Genomic DNA, 19,661 nt, shown 5'->3' on the forward strand with positions numbered 1-19,661 from the left:
ACACATACACAAGTAAGGCAGAAGTACAAGTGTCTTTTTTTAAACAAGTTTACAAACACTATATCACCTGTAAACAAGTTTACATATAATATCACCTGAAGGGTGTATATATACTGATATGTACTCTAATAAACATTAGATTTATATATACACATGTATAATATATTTGGTTCAAGCCTTCTTGGTAATAATATCATGTGATGTGACCAAGCAAAGGTCGAATGGTACTGCAAAAATTTTAGTGTTGTACAGTATCTCTTCAATCTACAAACTAGTATTTGTATTGATGTTTAGCACCACTACATAATCTTCTATACTAGACATTAATTTAACAGAAATAGCAAACTTAACTTTGCTCTACAAGTTTCATCCATTGCTTGATCACATCACTCATGTTTATTAGTTACATCAACACCAAAATATGGGAAATATTGGGAAAAATTAAGCATGTATATACATCAGGTTCTGCTATGCTTTGAAAAGCACAAAAAACATGGTTTAAAATTATAAACATCTTTGTATGTACATACATATATAAACACCTAGATACACAATAATGTTGTTGTCATTTTGTGCGAAAAAAAATCTCAAGATTCTTTTGATAATGATAAATTTATTTTTGAAAGTCAACAGAAAAAAATAATTTGCATGTTCAAGTGCATTATAAAATTTATATTTTAACGAAACTAGAAATGCACTTATTTAAAATTAGATATAATTTCAAAATTATTATTATCAATTATTTAATTTTGTAATTGTAACCATCCCCCACAAATGGGCTGTAATATCAGCAGAGCTTATTTTGATATATGGTCCATTGAACCTCCCAAAAAACAATAGAAAACAAAGAATTTCCCAAATGATTTTTACTACCTTACTCACAAGGGCATGTATTAATATATCATTGGAAAGCTTATTTTGAGAATTTGCCTGTTTAATATCAGAAATATCTCAAAACGTGAAAATGCTGACATTACACTCCCATTTCTGGCAGGTCACAATTTAAGACATTGAGCTTGTTTTTACCTTCAATGTACAAAAACAATTTTTTCATAGTATTAGCTACATAATATAGGATTACATTATATTACAATTTTTTATATATAAAAAGCCATGACTATAATATATTCTCAAATGTGAATGTTGAACATACATAATAGGGCTGTAATATAAACCCAATTTGTCCAACATCTTCCATTTTCGCCAAGTCACTATAACCATTTTTAATTAAAACAGAAAGTTATTTGTAAAGAAAGTTTGTATTTTGACATAATTGCTTAGAGAAGCAATAAAATTATTTTTAATCAAACACCCTTAAAAGAAAAACAAGGATAAACAAAATATGACAATACAAATATACACTTTTAGGTGTGCAATAAAAAGATTATTTGAACATAATCGCAACATAATTTACAGTAAAATGACATAATTATCTCAAAACACATTGATCTGATCTACCAACTTTTCATATGGGTATGACCAAAGTTAATTAGTCCACAGTCCCATACAGTACAGAAGCAAAACCTGTGGGCCATTTCACAAAGACTTCCAAACTATCTAGGTTTGATTTCACAGGGGTTAACAAGTTTGGTAGCGATACTGGTGCATATTTCTCTGGTTGCTGGTCGCATGTACCAATCTTGCAAAGTGCATACACAGGTGTACACAGACAGTATGTTTGGGTGTGTACGGTGCAACCCAGTAAAAGCACTAATGATGTCACAACCAAACTTCTTACAGCTTCTAAGCTAAGCTTCTTTTCAAACCAAGATGTGAAATAACAAAACCAGAACCATTCACTTCTTTTTCTTTTAGATTAGAATTAGATGCACTATGACACTGACTAAACATTGTTCCATAGCATCTGTATTGACTGTTTAAACATACAATATATCGTGCCGTTCTATCGCTTCAAATCTAACATATGTCTGTCCATTTATAGGCAAGATCTTCATTTCATATTCAGCATCAGATCAGATCCTACCACATATAGGCCTATTCTAGTTGAAATCCATACACCTCCTATGGAAGACATGACCTTAATCTTCCACACAGTACAGGGAGTGTGAATTTCAAATGGGGTTACCTGAATTGATGCCTCCACTTACAATCTACACCCCCTGTGTGGGAGATAACTCAGATAAAGGCCTTGTCTTCAATCGGGGGTGTATGGGTTTTAACTGGAATAGCCCATATCATTGAATATATTATTTATATGCCTTGACTGTAAATGTCATGTTTAGCAATACTTCTGTACTGTCCCATATCACTTAACATCATTTTTGATACGCACAGACTACCAAAAGTAATAATTGTATGCCAGTCACACAATACTGCACCAGGGTATACTTTAGGGACAATAAGGCATGCATCAGACTGGACATGTAACTGTGCAGAGGAAAGTTAAGAAATCATATTACAAGTGTGCACTTTTATAGCAAAAGGAATGCAAGCACATACTACCTTTTGTTATAAAATGCTAGTTATAGCACAATACTAAATCTTCGACACATAATCTGTGTAGCAATATATCATACAAAACACTTTGGGAGAATGAAATCATATTGCATTGATATGCTTATCCAACTCTGTTCGACGTCCACCTTAATGCCTGACACACCTATCTACCAAACCCCACCTACCACCCCCAGACACATCCACCAACCAATGAGCACATTTGATTCCACCCATTTCACTCTCTATCACTGTCACAACTTGTCATCAAAGGATTATTCCATTTAAAATCCACACCCACTGTTGAAGATTTGAGTCCCGTATGTTCAATCCAGCTGGAAACTTGCTAATTTGAAGTTCCAGTTAAAAATTGTTAAAAATTATACAATCTAGTTAAATTTGTTTGAACTTCCAAAATCTTCCACACCATTTCCAGTTTTTTATGAATGAAAATGGTTGGATCTGGAATTATTTAAATTGTTGAAATTGGTTAAAATTCCAAAATCTTCCACAGGGGGTGTGGAATTAAATGGGAGATCCCTATATTCAATTCCCTAGAAACCCCACCACGTTAAGTTAAAACTATACAATGCAAGTACACTCAATGGAATGGTTGGAGATCCAGTAATATACATTTTTCAAAACAAAATGTTATAATAGTTACAATCACAAATAAACTCTAAAATTAAAACTAAATCTCATTACTAATTTTCAATCAATTACAACGTTTAGTTATATGTTGTGCGGATGACGTCATAGGATATTATGCTGCTATCCGTAGAGTGAACTTCGGATTTGCATGCTTACATGGCTGAATACATCAACCGTAATCTTCCCCTGTTAACTAAAAATTGTAATATAGTTAAGCGTAGACAAGCAATTGACATATACTTTGATCAGTTCTTAATAGGCGGGCCTTATAACATCACAGATTTATATCTTTATTTTTGATTTGGAGAATTTTCATGCATTTGGAGAATTTTCATAGTAAGATACCAGATGTATGAATTAATGCCCTATGCGTCGCCTGCCTTTGTTACACACAAAATACAGAACACATTATGTCATATCATCACTGTTAAAGTGGATCTACTTTTCAACATAGTACTTAAAGCCTAGCAATTCCCGTCTATTTGGTACCGATCAAAGCATAGTCATTAACATGTACATTTTAGAACACAGTCAAATATTAAGAAATCACATGACTCAAATAAATCACATGTGCATTTTTAGTTGCTTGCTCTTGACAATACATGCATAGCTACCCTCTAGTACATACAGTCATCACCAGAATTCTATTATAAAAAAAGTCACCAAAATGTTGGTATGTCAAACATAGTCTACATACATTGTATATATTAATATCTGTAACTTCAAAGGAAGTTGGGAACGTATACAACAGTGGAATAAGTCACCTAATGTATTTACATTTTCATTGGTTTCCTGTGAGCTTAGTGCACTACAGGGTGGGCAACAATTTAGCATCATGGGCCACATTGGTCATCATTGAGAACCACATGTGGCCCATAGATTGGCCACCCCCTGGGCCACATTGGTCATCATCGAGGACCGCATGTGGCCCCCAGGTTGGCCCCCCTGGTGTACTCTGTAGGGGATCAATGACGTACAGAGGCCACTGAGGCAGGGTGGGGGATTCAAATTGTCCCGCTGACCTGGTACTAAAATGAGACAAATGCGAGGGAACATTTGCACATTTAATGCTAAAATGGACCAAAATGAGGAAAATTGTTTCCTAAAACCAGGCCAAAGGAAGATGCACATTACAATTTTGTCCCGGTATTTCAAGCTAATGGGACAACTTGCCTCCCCAGACAGTACATCTCAGTAGAGAGTTCATGATACAGCCTGAAGGTAACACCGCCATCATTACAGTTCATAAGAATAGCATGTGTTATTTGAAATCCATATATATTTTGAGGCACAAGAGCAAGTTTGAAAAAAATAATAACACATATAACAACTGAATAAGTTGCTGTGTGTCAAACTTTGGCACGCCGACTCTTGAATCACACAAACAAGGAAACTAACAAAATCACACATTTTCTATATATACCTCTTGCTCACATCTTATAGTACAGAATTTGGTATTTTGTTTTTCATAATTATGCTTAATGAACCCAAAACAGGTTCTTAACAGGCATACAAGTATGAAGCACACCTATTAATATCATATGAATGATACACTAAAAAGTACCCAACAACAGTTTGAAAAGGACCAGTTTATAACACTGAGTACAAGAACCATATAAACGGGCATGTACATGTATATAATACACAAATGGCTAGGGATTTGCAGCGTTTTATGCAATTATTACATGCAATTATCATGGGTATTGCTCAGCGTCTCATCATTTATGACACATAAACCAAGATGTATGTCTATATACATATGAACATATGTTGGGTATCTTTTAGGCCTAATGCTAATATCTGATAAAGGGGGTGGGCACTTTTATGTTGGCTGACTGCAAGAAGCATAATGTATTAATGCCAGAATGTACGATTTCATACAAATTAAAATTATGTTCTTTACTTAAAATGCTGAAATAATATTAGTTACAACTAGCGGGATACCCGCGCGGACAGGAGTCATCACTAAAACAGGAAGAATAACTGAACAGGAGACCTAATACTATGGCAATTTAAATCATACAGTTTTGCCACTTGTTCCTCTTTTCATCTTTTTCTTCTGCTAAGGTCTCTAGTACGTAAGTGCGTGGCCCTGCACCATTTACGTGCGCGCTGACGTAATGTGCATTACGCACGCTCCGTAGTGTGCATTACACACGTGGCACCGAACAAACAGACAAACTCTCTATAATTAGTATGATGATAACTGTCAGGACAGATTTATGTCCATGTTAAGCCTAAATAACATGGTAAAGTGAAAGAAACACTGCTGGCTATTTTTACTGTTTAACATGGTGTTCTATGGGGGACTTAATTTCTGAATTCGACATGTCAACTTGCTCTGTTAACCTGACAAATTTGCCTGATTCCATTTAGGTATAAAATCAGGTTTGAAAAAAAAGGAACCAATTTCATATCATAAGATCGTACATTATGGCTATAATAGCTGCTAGGTTTTGTCTTTTGTTCAGAGGCGACAAATGTACAAATATACCACAATGTATTCTTTCAAGAGTTACCACCCTCTGCATTGGGCTATTCCAAGTGAAATCCATACACCCCCACGAGAGACATGACCTTAAACTTCCACACAGGGATGTAGATTTTATATGTAGTCACCTATTCAGGTAACCCCATTTGAAACCTCCACTCCATGTGTGGGGAATTAAGGTCATGTCTTCCATAGGGGGTGTATGGATTTCAACTGGAATTGCTCATTGTGACAGCTAATGGGCCTCTTTGACAGTGCAACCTTTGGAGAATGCATAGTCATTGGATAAAGCTTTTCAGTACGGAATTAAGGGTGACCGGGATGCGACATCATCCACTTTAGCTCAATTCAAGTTCAATTTAAAAAGTGTAGCATATCCAACACTTACACACTCCTCTATGGTGGTACTTTAAAAATAGAAAGTTACACAGCTTCACTCCTAGCTGTCTCCATAGTAACCTTTGAGCTTGAAGTCACACTTCGTGTTCTCTTCCCTTTAGACTACCATCTAGCCACTGATGATGACTGTGCCTTAAACACAGATGTACCCATAACTATGACAAAGCTCATTCTGGTATAGCATACAGTTACGCAGTGATGGAAAATAATGAAGGTACTCCAGAGTTTCACAGTGGGTACCTATGGAGGTACTCCAGAGTTTATAATGGATTAACAACATATGAGTTTATGTGTGTAACAAATAGTGGCTATACTGCATATATTACATCTTTCTTGCATTCCACCCAACAATAAGTAGCATTGTTGGTACAGCTGGTCCATTTGTTTACCTATTTATCACACTACAGACACACAATCCTGTCCACAATTACCAATCACTCAGCTATTGGCTGTCTTGTCATTTCCACAGGTTTGTACTGAGTGTCTGTCCTGATCCTCCGCTCATTCCCCAACCCATACCACCACCGCCTCCTCCTGCACTGTTGCCCCCAGCAACTGGAACACCGGCTGCTGCAGCCTGCTGCTGCATGGGCATCTGCATGAGATTGCCAGGGCAACTACTGATGCGTGACATTGGTTGGGTAATGCCTGTGTGACCCACTTGAAGACTTTTCATCTGTTGCTGAATCTACAAGATATAACAATACATGAGAAAAAAGAGTTTTTCTGTTAGTGAAATTCATTCTGTGTTATCACAATATAACATGAACACTATACTGCTTGTTACCTTCAGATTGGTAGTGATGTAAAAATGTGTCGGTGTACATGAGAGAGTGTTACAATTGTACCGCCTATACCAGCAAGCGCAATAATCTGCGATTCCGAGAAAAGTGCACAACCTAAAACATTGACATCACTAACATTCTCATGGTGACATGAAGTATATGTAGTACAGGTATTGAAATAAAGAGTTATAAAACTCAATGTAGAACATGATTTTTCATTGAGCAAAAGAAAATGAAACATGTACCACCTCACTCAGCAAGTCATTGAATTCAAGACATTTGATATCAATAAGTACAGACTTGATCAACCCAAAAAGATGTCATGATTGGACTTTTAGATTAAAACATTGAACAAAACAGTCAGATATTGATCAGAACATTACAGGCATGTAGGAATAAAGAAATTATTCACCGGATTGACTGCTTTACAGTGGGTACATCAAAGCAATCTAAATGTCTTGTAAACTTTTGACTTGCAAGTTAAAGTAACCTTGAAAATGTGTCATTCCAGTTGATATCCATACACCCCCAATGGAAGGCATGCCCTTAATATCCCACACTGGGGATGTAGATTTCAAATGGAGTTGCCCATTCAGTCAGGTAACCTCATTTGAAATTCACACTTCCTGTGTGGATGATTAAGGTTGCATCTTTCATACAGTGTATGAGAACTGGAATAGCCCAATACATTGATCCACTGACAATGAGTGTGTTGTGGACATAAATGAGGTGGTTATCAATGGGTGTATACAAGGTAACACAACTAAATTGGTTAACTTCCATTTGAAATACTCCAGTTGTGAAAGTAAAGCCACATACAGTATGGGTTTGAAAATACTTAACCCTAGCTAATTCCATTTGAAAACATACTCCCGCCGTGGAAGATATTTCCAAACTCTTCTACAAGAGGAGTGTGGACTTTAAATGGAATAGACTATACAGGAAGGGATGCTAATATGGTTTAATATGGCATATCTTCAGCTTCACTTACAATAGAGCTTGTACACCATTATTAAATATTTAAACAATATCATATACATATAAATAGTTTATTTAGATTTCCTATAGCCACTGTAAAATACACACCCTATGCTCAAACATATACAAAAGCATCCAACATGCAGTGGAGAACTTTTAACATACAAAAATGTAATGGCTATGATCATTCTTTGGACCAAAGTATACATTTAGAATTCGGACTAGTGAATGGTAAATTATGTGTTCGGACTAGCGAACCTTCGGACTAAGGAGCCTTCGGCCTAGGGAACCTTTGGACTAGACAGTTGTCGCCATTTATATCGAGGGTCTAGCTATAGCAATATGTTGACCAAGAGGGGAGTTTTGATTAGAGATTCCTGGGTTTCTGTACTAGTAGCCAGTTTGACTAAAATGACCCTGTCATTGCGTATCCTAGAACCTGTAGCGTAATTTTCGCATCCAAACGGGAACTATACACTCTATTTAAGCGTGTGGTTCCAACTGATGCACTGTTAGCACCGCGCATATTGTATTGTGGAAAGTGATTTCAGTCAAACTGACTGTCAGAATAGAAACCCAGGATCCACAAGTTAGGAATGTTATGACTTTTTGATCATAACATCAGCAGTGTAAATCACAAAGATGCCTGCAAAGACTTGAGTTTGTGTCTCTTATCACAGCAAGAATAAGTCGCATATAAACATGCCAAATAAGAAAAAAATAATAATTTCCATTGCGATTATGTTAAATCAAACTTTTCTACAAAGTTTTTGGATAAAAAGGTGACAACTTGACCTGTCCAGTACATGCAAGTCATAATGATGATAGTTGAACATGTTGATGTTAACTCATGCATGGGAAGAAAATTACAATGAATTAAACATAAGAGGAAAAATTAAATGAAATAGAACTGAGAGAAAACAATCATTCTGATCTGGTCTGATTCATCCACTCCAATATACAGTTGAAATCCATACACCCCCTATGGAAGACATGACCTTAATATCCCACACAGAGAGTGTGACTTTCAAATAGGGTTACCTGAATGGGTGACTCCATTTGAAATCTACACTCCCTGTATGGAGGTAAGGTCATAGTGGGCATATGGATTTCAACTGGAACAACCCAATACAATGCTATATATCTCAAACATGCAATTGTTTTTATATAATGCCAGTCCTAAAAATAATTAATGAGTTTAATATATTCAGAACAAAGGTATAACGTTTTTATGACTTTTTCTGTTTGTCTTGCCACATTATTTTAGCATATTATGTAAATTTCATTCTTGGCAACATTACAGTGATTAGATCAGACCAAGTCACATTTGTAAACAAAAAACAAAAACAAAAACTAAAGCCTCCAAATTTCTTGCAACAGTTGAATATTAATTTGCTCCTTCTGAAATCAGCTGGTCAAACAACATTTTTATATTTAAAGCACGTTCATTAGTTTGCAAATCTATGCATTTACTGTCATCTGTTTACCACCAACACATGTATAAAAACAAAAAAGCCCAATAAGCAACTAGATGCCACAGTAATGTGTTTTACCAAACACGAATATCTATGCCCGTGACCACACCTAACCCCCTTCCCCTATTCACAAACGAAAACTTGGTAAGCACCACGTGAAAGCACTTGTTTTAAGCTTTCATTTGATATACATGTAATGCTCATAACACTGGACTGGCCCACACTCTCTCTAATACCCTACCAAGCCTTCACTCTCTTTTATACCCCCATCAGACCATCACCCTCTCTAAAACACCACCAGACTGGACCACACTCTCTCTAATACCCTAGTTTGCTTGTTAAAGCCTTTAGACTTTGAACTCTGGGGATGCAGCTAATATAGAATACATCTAGGGTCATGGGTCATCATTGTACAAAGTATGATCCCTGAGGGCGCTATAGTTCTTGAGCTAGATCCGGAAATTTTACACATATTGCTCACTGTAGCACATGACCTTTGACCTCTGGGGTTGATGTTACTGCAGAAAATATCTAAGGGTCATGGGCCATCATTGTACCAAGCATGAACCCTGAGGGCGCTATAGTTCTTGAGCTAAAGCAGTTTTAAAAATTTACACATATTGCGTCCTGTAGCCTGTGACCTTTGACCTCTGGGGCCGTGGCCACCATAAGTTACTTCTAGGGGTCATGGGCCATCATTATACTAAGTATGAACCCTGAGGGCGCTATTGTTCTTGAGCTAGAGATGCTTCAAATTTTACACATATTGCCCCCTGTAGCCCATGACCTTTGACCTCTGGGGTCGAGGCTACCCCAGGAAATTTCTAGGGGTCATGGGCCATCATTATACCAAGTATGGGCCCCAGAGCTACTTTAGTTCTTGAGCTAGGGGAGTGCAAAGAAGTGGTCTTACGGAGAAGGAGAAGAAGACGGAGGAGAAAACTAAACACAACAAATACAATATCTATGCCCCGTTGCACGGGCATAGATAAGAAGGTACAACACATTATTATAGAATTTTAGGCTAAAAATGCCCATGGCAATTTCCAAAATGAATGAGGAATGCATTTTTTTAATGTTAAATTAAGAAGTCATTTTTGAGTATTCAAAATAAAATTGTAGTTGATTTACACAATTAAATTACAAATATCAATTGTTTTATACTAAACAATGCAAGTATCGAATCAAGTACATTTTCGTCAAGTACATTTTTGTCTAAGAATTTCATGATTTTACATCCAAAAACTAAAAAAAAAAAGGAAAATAAAAATGAATTTGCCGTTTCAGCTGACATGGATACCCAAAAAAAAACAAAAAGGAAAATCGGCAATAATAACTTATTGCATCAGTGAATTACTTATACCACTGATATGGTATTTGACTAACCATAACCAACAAACAGTACAGGTGATATCTAACTATGCACTATATTTGACTATGTGCTATCTTTTGGAATGGTTTTATGAAATGATTTGGCATGGGTATGATTCAAAGCTTGTGAAATATTCAGAAAATTGTAAAAAATCCAGAAAAACCGTGTGAAATTGGGCAAAATTCCCCTAAAATGGTCTGAAAATCAATAAAATTGCATAAATTTTGGCCACAAAAAATCTGGAAAAATCCAGATAAATCACACCCCTGATTTGGTCTACTATGACTAGTAGCGTATCCTATGGGTTTGGCAGCGTACTGTTTGGCAGCACACCATCGACAGAGAGGTTGGGTCACATACGGAGGGCACCCATGGGTGGGTATCATTTGTGAACAAAAAAAAAGTAATGTAAAACGGGTCATCATAGCACTGTATATACGCAGGGTTTCTAAAACAAGTTACATTGAGAAAAAGGGTAGGCCTATTTCTTGCAGTAAATCATACCTGTTAAGAGTCCTTTGAGAAAAATGTTGTATGAAATTATGCAAACTTTCTGATCTTGTGAGTGAGTTTAAGCATCTTTCCAGTTATATTATTACGGATTTATGTCTCAAATAATTGATTTACAGTGAAAAGGACATTTAAGATTTTTGGTTATATGGTATAGAAATGACACTTGGCCATACTTGTTTAGGGGTATGTTTTCAGAACAATGCTATACAAGTTTTAGGGTGCATTTTGAAAGTCCATGTTCACAGATGATACCCCCTTGTCAATGTCAAGTGTACCCGTCCTCTGAGGGCGCTTTATTATTTATTATAATAAGTCATTGTGCTTCGTTGACAAACCATGATGGACCAAAAAGATCCCAAATACACCACAAACAAATCGTCGGCCGCATCACATACTGACGTATTTGCAAAATACGCATTTCGAGAAAATCGAACTTGAAAATTTAGCGATTTTCATTTGCCTTATAATCTTGATTAAAATATTATTGTCGATTAAAACCAGGTTAACAGTAATGCAAATATACCATATTTTCAATATAATTCACTTATCACTATCAGAGCATAACTCATTCTGCAAAAAATTAATATTAAATAAAATACGTCACTATGTGAAAAGGACTAATGTCAATTTCACCGCTCAAATGACAAATACGTCGCGCAAATACGCCAGTATGTGAAACAGTTGCGCAAATACGTCCAGTATGTGAAAAGGGCAAAACAGCAATTTTGCCGTGAAATGACGGAGTCGCGCAACCACGTTGCCCAAATACGTCCGTATGTGAAACGGCAAATTCTTCAAATTGCAGATACGATATACTGGGCTTGCGCAGTATAGGTGATCGGCAAATACGTCGTTATGTGATGCGGACATTTCAAGGTTTTGTAAATACGACATAATTAAATTAATTAATATCTTACTAATTAATTAAGCCACTTTGAGGCATGGTTTTTGGTGAATATATAGATTAGAACATAACAAACTAATATACCAATTTTCTCAAAAATGTTTAAAATGTCGAATACGTCAGTATGTGATACGGCCGACGAAATAATGGTTAAATGTCTTCAGACAGATCAACCAAAAAAAGATCAAAGCAAAACCTAAACAGGGGGAAACCCAAAACCAGCAACACCACTAGAAACACTAAAATGTGTATCGTGTGAAATATGAAAATATGGAAAAGTGTGTCAAGACCAAATATAACATCACCAGTATAGTGTGCAATTCTAAGTAATTATAATGGAATGCCAGAAAATGAATGATTAATTTACAGCCATATTAGTGATAACCTGGTGCTGCTGTTGCTGGTATTGCTGCTGCTGTTGCTGCATATATTGCATCTGTTGCCATTGCTGCATTTGCTGCTGCTGCTGTTGCTGATACTAACATGCCCAGTTGCAAATACAACACAATCAGTGGAGGTAACGGGGAGTATGCACCACAAACAAACAAAGCGATACAAAAGAGGAAATTGGATAAAAATATATTAGTTGTTTCATCTAGGGTTATATATTTAGAAGCTATTTTAGTACTGAGATAATTAGGAATGTTAATGATGCAGGCAAAAGGTTTACTTTTCTTATTATTACAGTTGAAGTCCATATACCTCTACGGAAGACATGAGTCGTATGATCTTACTCTTCTACACAGAGTATGAATTTCAAATGGGTTATCTAAATGGTGGCTTTATTACAAATCTACACCCCCTGTGTGGGAGATAAATGTTAGGTCTTCAATAGGGGGAGTATAGACTTCAACTGGAGTAGCCCATATGCCAACAGTTAATGATATACAGTTTCACCACATTTACATAATTATCATGTTCCTTTATATGACAAATTATACAGGAGGGTGTCTAAGACAATGGATGTTGTGCATGCCATCAAACACACCTGTGTAACAAAAATTTAGCTGTGTACAAGACAACATAAAAACAAACTATAGCAAAGATACACCCCTATTCACACACCCCACACACCCCATAAACTCCACCCCAACACCCATGCACAATTCAGATGGCAAATTAGAAATTAGAAATTGACACTGTGCTAATGCTGCTACTACAGTAACTTAGTAAGACAGATACTAACTTCATTCCCATCAAATAACATAAAAGTAAGCAAAACACATGATGGTTGTGATGCATCAATTGGGGTTAAGAACCTGAGAAATTATGTGCCCCTTTACAAATCAATACAACATAAATACACATAACAAAAATTTTCATTGTTAACACTTACGTACAACTACAGAGTTCCAAAGAACTTCAAATGTTATTAAAGTTATTCAATTTTGATTCAACAAATTTCACCTAATCTCAAAATTCCAGGCCAAATTCACAGATATGACATTGCCCTCCAACCACATCTCCTAAAGCCACCTTTGCTTCCAACTTAGCATAATGCGCCTGTCACACTACACTGAAAAGGGCTTCTGTACAAGAAACGGATGGTATTTTAGTAAATCCGTTGTTGTTAATGATCGCTTTATGTTCTTTTTATGTCCTGCTATCATCCGCCAAATGCGCTTTCGTGTTAGGTGATGTTCGTTAAGTCCGTCGGCAAGTTTTGTGCATGCACAAAACTTGAACGGAGTGTACCGAATACACATGTTCGGTATTTATCCGATGTGTGTTCGTATGGTGCTGCATATTTCCGGAGTTTGTTCGCTCTCCTTTCGCTCATGTTCGTTTTTGTTCGCTGCACTCAGCCCGTGTTCGCTGGTAAATACGCTCCTGTGAGGCCTTCACCCCAAATATTCTTCCGAACTGGTGATTTCGCCACCGGATAGCATATTTTTGCATTCGGTGATGTACGTTGACCCAGACCGTCTTAGTGTCACATTACACCGGATCGGTCTTCCGTATAAGAAACGGATGGTATTTTAGCAAATCTGTTAGTGTTCATCAATGTTCGTTTTATGTTCTTCATATGTCCTGCTATTATCCGCCAAATGCGTTTTGTGTTAGGTGATGTTTGTTTAGTCCGTCGACAATACGTTTCAAGTTTTATGCATGCACAAAACTTGAAACGGAGTGTGCCGAATACACATGTTCGGAAGTTGTCCGATGTGTGTTCGTACTGTTCTGTATATATACCCTGGCTTGTTCGTTATTCTTTCGTTTATATATCGCAGGTGTTTGCAAGGTTTCGCAGGCGCTTGTGCGGATGTAGGCCTATGGCGAACATGTGCATCGATCATGGGGGGGCACTTTCTGAAGGGTGTGGGACGCAATATCATATTCTCCCCAGTACTTTAGTGACTGACAAGTAGAAAAAGGGGGGAAAGAGAGAAAAAAGAAAAGAAAGTGAGAAAAATTGAAGAGAGAAGAGAAGAAAAAAAGTTAAATTGCACGTAATTTAGTAGGCCTATGCATGTAAGTAGTATTGAAGGGGGCACTTTCTGAAGGGTAGAGGACGCAATATCAAATTCCTATCAGTTTTAGTGATTGACAAGAAAGAAAAAAGAAGAGAAAACATGGAAAAGGTTAAATTGTATGTTATTGAGTAGGCCCAGGATAGTAGTAAGCCTAAGTATAGGCCAGTTATTATTATAGGCAGTGCTTAAATGTGGTTCCTTGGCCCAAAAGCCTGTGAAAATTACTGCCGGCCAGTCCATATGCAGGGCCTGTGATATTTTGTCACCAAAGTCAGTATTTAAGACGGACTTAGGTCTATTCCTGACTTTAACATATCAATCCATGCATGCTTTACCTGAAATTACGAGTCTGAAGTCTTATATCGAAGTGTCAGTGGACCCGTGTAACATTTTAAATTTTGCAAATTCACTTCGGGCATTCTTTGTTTATTGTTTAAGGCAATAATAGTGTAAAAATGATGCACCAAAAAACAATTTTCCAAATTTTCCATTTTTAAAACTAAATTTTTACACAATAGGCCTAATAATAGTAGTGGGTTAAGGAATCCTGATGCTTCAAATTTCTTAGGGAACAGGCTTATTTGATGCAGTATGATCTCCTGAGCATTTTGACACCATTTTCATCCAAATCGGCCAAAATATGAGTTGGTGCCGGCCAAAACAAGTATTTGGACAGGGGGAGAAAGGCGCAGGATTGGTTGTTTTAGTAAATTTCCTATACTTAAGGTATAGGGAAATTTTACATTTCGCCACATATATAAATTGTACAAATAGCACAAATAGCTAGAAGTAAATGCAAAAGACAAGGGTTCAAAGGGCTTTAACGTACTGGCCATATAAGCAATTTTGAACTTAAATTATTTTTCTCATATCCTAGTTGCTTCCAATGATCGCTATTTGTGCAATTTGTGCAATTGGTGGAAAGGGCTTTAAGGTGCCGACTATATAAGCAATTATGACATTGATCGCCAAGTGCCTTCTAGCCGTCAGCAATTTGTGCAATTTATGCAATTTTGAACTTAGATTACTTTTCTCATATCCTAGTTGCTTCCAATGATCGCTATTTGTGCAATTTGTGCAATTGGTGGAAAGGGCTTTAAGGTGCCGCCTATATAAGCAATTATGACATTGATCGCCAAGTCCCTTCTAGCCGTCAGCAATTTGTGCAATTTAAGCAATTTTGAACTTAGATTATTTTTCTCATATCCTAGTTGCTTCCAATGATCGCTATTTGTGCAATTTGTGCAATTGGTGGAAAGGGCTTTAAGGTGCCGACTATATAAGCAATTATGACATTGATCGCCAAGTCCCTTCTAGCCGTCAGCAATTTGTGCAATTTAAGCAATTTTGAACTTAGATTATTTTTCTCATATCCTCGTTGCTTCCAATGATTGCTATTTGTGCAATTTGTGCAATTGGTGGTAAGGGCTTTAAGGTGCCGACTATATAAGCAATTATGACATTGATCGCCAAGTCCATTCTAGCCGTCAGCAATTTGTGCAATTTATGCAACCCCCCCTTGCAAAAAAATCCAGTTTCAAAATCAGCACCCCCTAAATGAAATCCTGCGTATGATGATGATAATGATGTTGACGACGATGATGATGATAATGATGATGATGATGATGATGATGATGATGATGATGATGATGATGATGATGATAATGATGTTGACGACGATGATGATGATAATGATTATGATGATGATGATGATTAAGGCAGCCCCGAAAAGTTTAGTGTAGGGCGGTTTTCGACGATGACTCCGATATGATGCCTAGGATGATGACTCCGATAATGATGAATATGATGATGATACTGATGATGATGATGATGTTGACGACGATGATGATGATAATGATAATGAGGATGATGATGATGATGATGATGATGATGATGATTATGACAGCCCCGAAAAGTTTAGTGTTAGTGTTAGGGCGGTTTTCGGACTTGTTTTTTCTTTCTAAACATCCTCGTACGTATCATTCTTCCTTAAATTTTCTCGGTTTGTAATAAGGCGGTTCTCAAAAGCAATGGGACAGCGCTACGGCGATGCCTCAGATTCAGTATGACTCGGATGATGAATTGGATATAATATCATCACACTACCGACGCAGCTTTTGACTATAATGATGACGCCTAGGATGATGATGACTCCGACATGATGCCTAGGATGATGATGACTCCGATAATGATGAATATGATGATGATAATTATGATATGGAAGCGGTTCTCGAAAGAAATGATGAGCGCGAGCCCGGAAAAGTTGAGTGTAACCGTAGTTAGGGTGGTTGACGGATTTTTTTGCTTATAAACATCCTCGGACGTATCATTCTTCCTTAAATTTTCTTTCCACCAATTGCACAAATTGCACAAATAGCGCTTACTGGAAGCAACTCAGATATTGTCCTCATTGCTTTTATAAATTGCATAAATTGCAACACTTGTGGCTATTTCTACAATTTGTAAAAATTGTTTACGTACATGGCTATTTGTGCTATTTGTACAAATTGCACACTTTCTTGCAACTGTAGGCTATTCGTGCAATTTACTGACATAAATTCCACAAATTGCAACACCTGTGGCTATTTATGCAATTTGTCCGACATAGATTGCATCAATTGTAACTATCTGTGGCTATTTATGCAATTTGTGAAAATTGCTTAAGCAACTGGCTATTTGTGCAAATTTGTGCTATTTATACAAATTGCACACTTTCTTGCAATTGAAGGCTATTTGTGCAATGACCAATCCTGCGCCTTTATGGGGGGTCTGCGGGGGGTCTGAAAATCAATATTTTTGACAATAATCATTATTATATGCCTAATTCTGTTAAAGTTGATGCTGATTTGTATGTAATTGATGTCTAGAATTCCATTTATGAAAGTTGCATCAAAATTGGAGTTGTCGTTTTCTTAAAATGGCTGTTTTACGTCCAAATATGGATGTGAGGGCGCTTTGCATAAAACATGCAAACGATCTTTCAAACGGAAATTTAAATGATGTATGTATGAAGATAATCATAGTTAGTACCTGCTCAAGAAATTTGAGCGGTTTACGTAGTACGGTTTGATTTTGGCAGCCATTTGAATATTTCATAGAATGCTCCCATTTAACTGTACAGGGGTCAATGCACTTTAAAACGTGTACGTTTCAATGAAAGGTTTCCTGAGAATACGAAAAATGGTACCACGGTCAAACGAAAAGCAATACAATGCCCAAATTTCTTGAGGATATGCCACATGTGATTATCTTCAAACTGGCATCATTAAAATTTCTTGTGAAAAGAATGTGTGCGTGTTTTATGCAAAGCGCCCTCACATCCATATTTGGACGTAAAACAGCCATTTTAAGAAAACGACAACTCCAATTTTATGTACTTTCTTGCAACTGTAGGCAATTTGTGCAATTGACTGACATAAATGGCACAAATTGCAACACCTGTGGCTATTTATGCAATTTGTAAAAATTGCTTACATACGTTGCTATTTGTACAAATTGCACACTTTCTTGCAACTGTAGGCTATTCGTATTTTTTATTTATTTGTAGGCCCTGCGGCGTAGAAATATTGTAATAAACTTGACATTGTGTGCATTTTATTCATGTTAGAAGCTGCCCAAGCGGGACATTTCTCAAGTGGATCAATTTACACAGATCTCAAACGATGCCCATGAATAGCAGCGGCGAGATCAGAGAATGGTTTTTTGATGTTTACGAAAAGGACAGAGACGAAATAGGTATTTTCGTCTCGGATCTAAAATAGCTAAATTAAGATAAACCTAACAGGGGTCGTACAGGCGTCAACATTGGGGGGGGGGATTGTATGGAACCCTGGCAAAATATTAGGGGGTTTAGCCTTAGCCCCTCATCCCCCGGGATCTACGCTTATGGCAAAAGCTGTTTTTTGTTCGCATGTCCGCATGGGGAACTGCAATATATTTGGTGCAGCTTTACATGCGATATCATGATATAGTAAAAGCTATATTAAACAAATCATACACCGGAACATGGAAACATTACAAACATTTCAAATTATTAAATGATGCTTAATCGTTATTCTTTATATAATATACAGGGCAAAGAAGAATTATGCATCGCACACTAGCACATTTAAACATGAATTTACAAATGGAAACATAACATGCATAGGCAGACATACCAGACTAAAAACTATAACCCCTCATTAAAGCTCTCATAATCATATAGGCCTAATGGTATAAATTATAATATATGCACACATTAATAGACAAGCGGCTAGGGGACGCAGGGGTAACCTTGTCAATCAAATACTTCATCTATTGTGTCCAATACTTAATCCGATAAGTGATCGATGTATATCGATAAAAATAGGATCAAGATCATGGAATTAAGCTATGCCGGCACGCTTTAATACTTTACGAGGTGAATACTCAAAAACATTTTTGATAACTTACTGCAAATATTCTCAAACTTAGAGCTAAACATTTTTGATAACTTACTGCAAATATTCTCAAACATAGGGTGACAAAATATTTGGCAAAAAATGTTTGCAGAAAATATTTTCAATAACATTTTGGAAACATACAAAACGTTTTAAATGTTTTCACGGCCTTTATTTAACCCGACATTTATGTTATTAAAACGTTTTTACCAACACCAAAACCCAAAAATATAGGCCTAACCTGTTTAAAACGTTTTGTGTTTGCCGGGATGGCCTTTCAGACCTTAAAATCTCAGTTAAAATGTAGATTACTTGGCAGCTTTATATTATAAATGGTCAATGATTTAACATAAAAGTTATTATTAAGGGAAGGGGTATGAACGTTTGGACAGTATTTATTGTGGGACATTAGATGAGAGCACATCAGACATATCGAATTGCATTCTGAATACTGAAGAATGTCCTTCTGATATCAAATAATTTTGATTTTTTGAAATTGCAATGTAATACACATTTTATGGCAAATCATTAAAAATTGATATTTTTGATATTTAACAGTACTTGAAGTAAACTTTATAAATCTGATGATTTATACTTAAAGTGTATGTAGTATGTAGGTGGGATGAAAAGACGACGATCAATTGAAAATTTTGACCTTTCGTATTGAAGATATGGATTTTTTTCCCAAAAAAAAAAAAAAAAAATAGGTCTTTTGGGGAACAAAATCCATATCTTCAATATAAAAAG

The 19,661-nt window shown here is 36.4% G+C and overlaps 1 protein-coding gene across 9 annotated transcripts in view; it reads right to left on the bottom strand.

The window, feature by feature from the left end:
* Positions 1 to 3,319: 3,319 nt before the first annotated feature.
* The window catches only part of LOC140166437 (uncharacterized), a 62,278-nt gene continuing 45,936 nt past the window's right edge, over positions 3,320 to 19,661 (bottom strand). For 7 of the 9 annotated variants that reach the window (XM_072189909.1, XM_072189904.1, XM_072189901.1 and 4 more), the window contains 2 exons: positions 12,390 to 12,500; positions 3,320 to 6,683 (listed from right to left, as the gene is read on the bottom strand). In XM_072189909.1, the coding sequence (XP_072046010.1) occupies positions 6,453 to 6,683; positions 12,390 to 12,500 (342 nt within the window). In that variant the 3' untranslated portion in view covers positions 3,320 to 6,452. The remainder of the gene's footprint in view (positions 6,684 to 12,389; positions 12,501 to 19,661) is intronic. The other 2 variants (XM_072189903.1, XM_072189908.1) reach the window with 2 other exon arrangements.

Source organism: Amphiura filiformis, chromosome 12, assembly GCF_039555335.1.
Source record: "Amphiura filiformis chromosome 12, Afil_fr2py, whole genome shotgun sequence".
Taxonomy (NCBI): Eukaryota; Metazoa; Echinodermata; class Ophiuroidea; order Amphilepidida; family Amphiuridae; genus Amphiura; species Amphiura filiformis.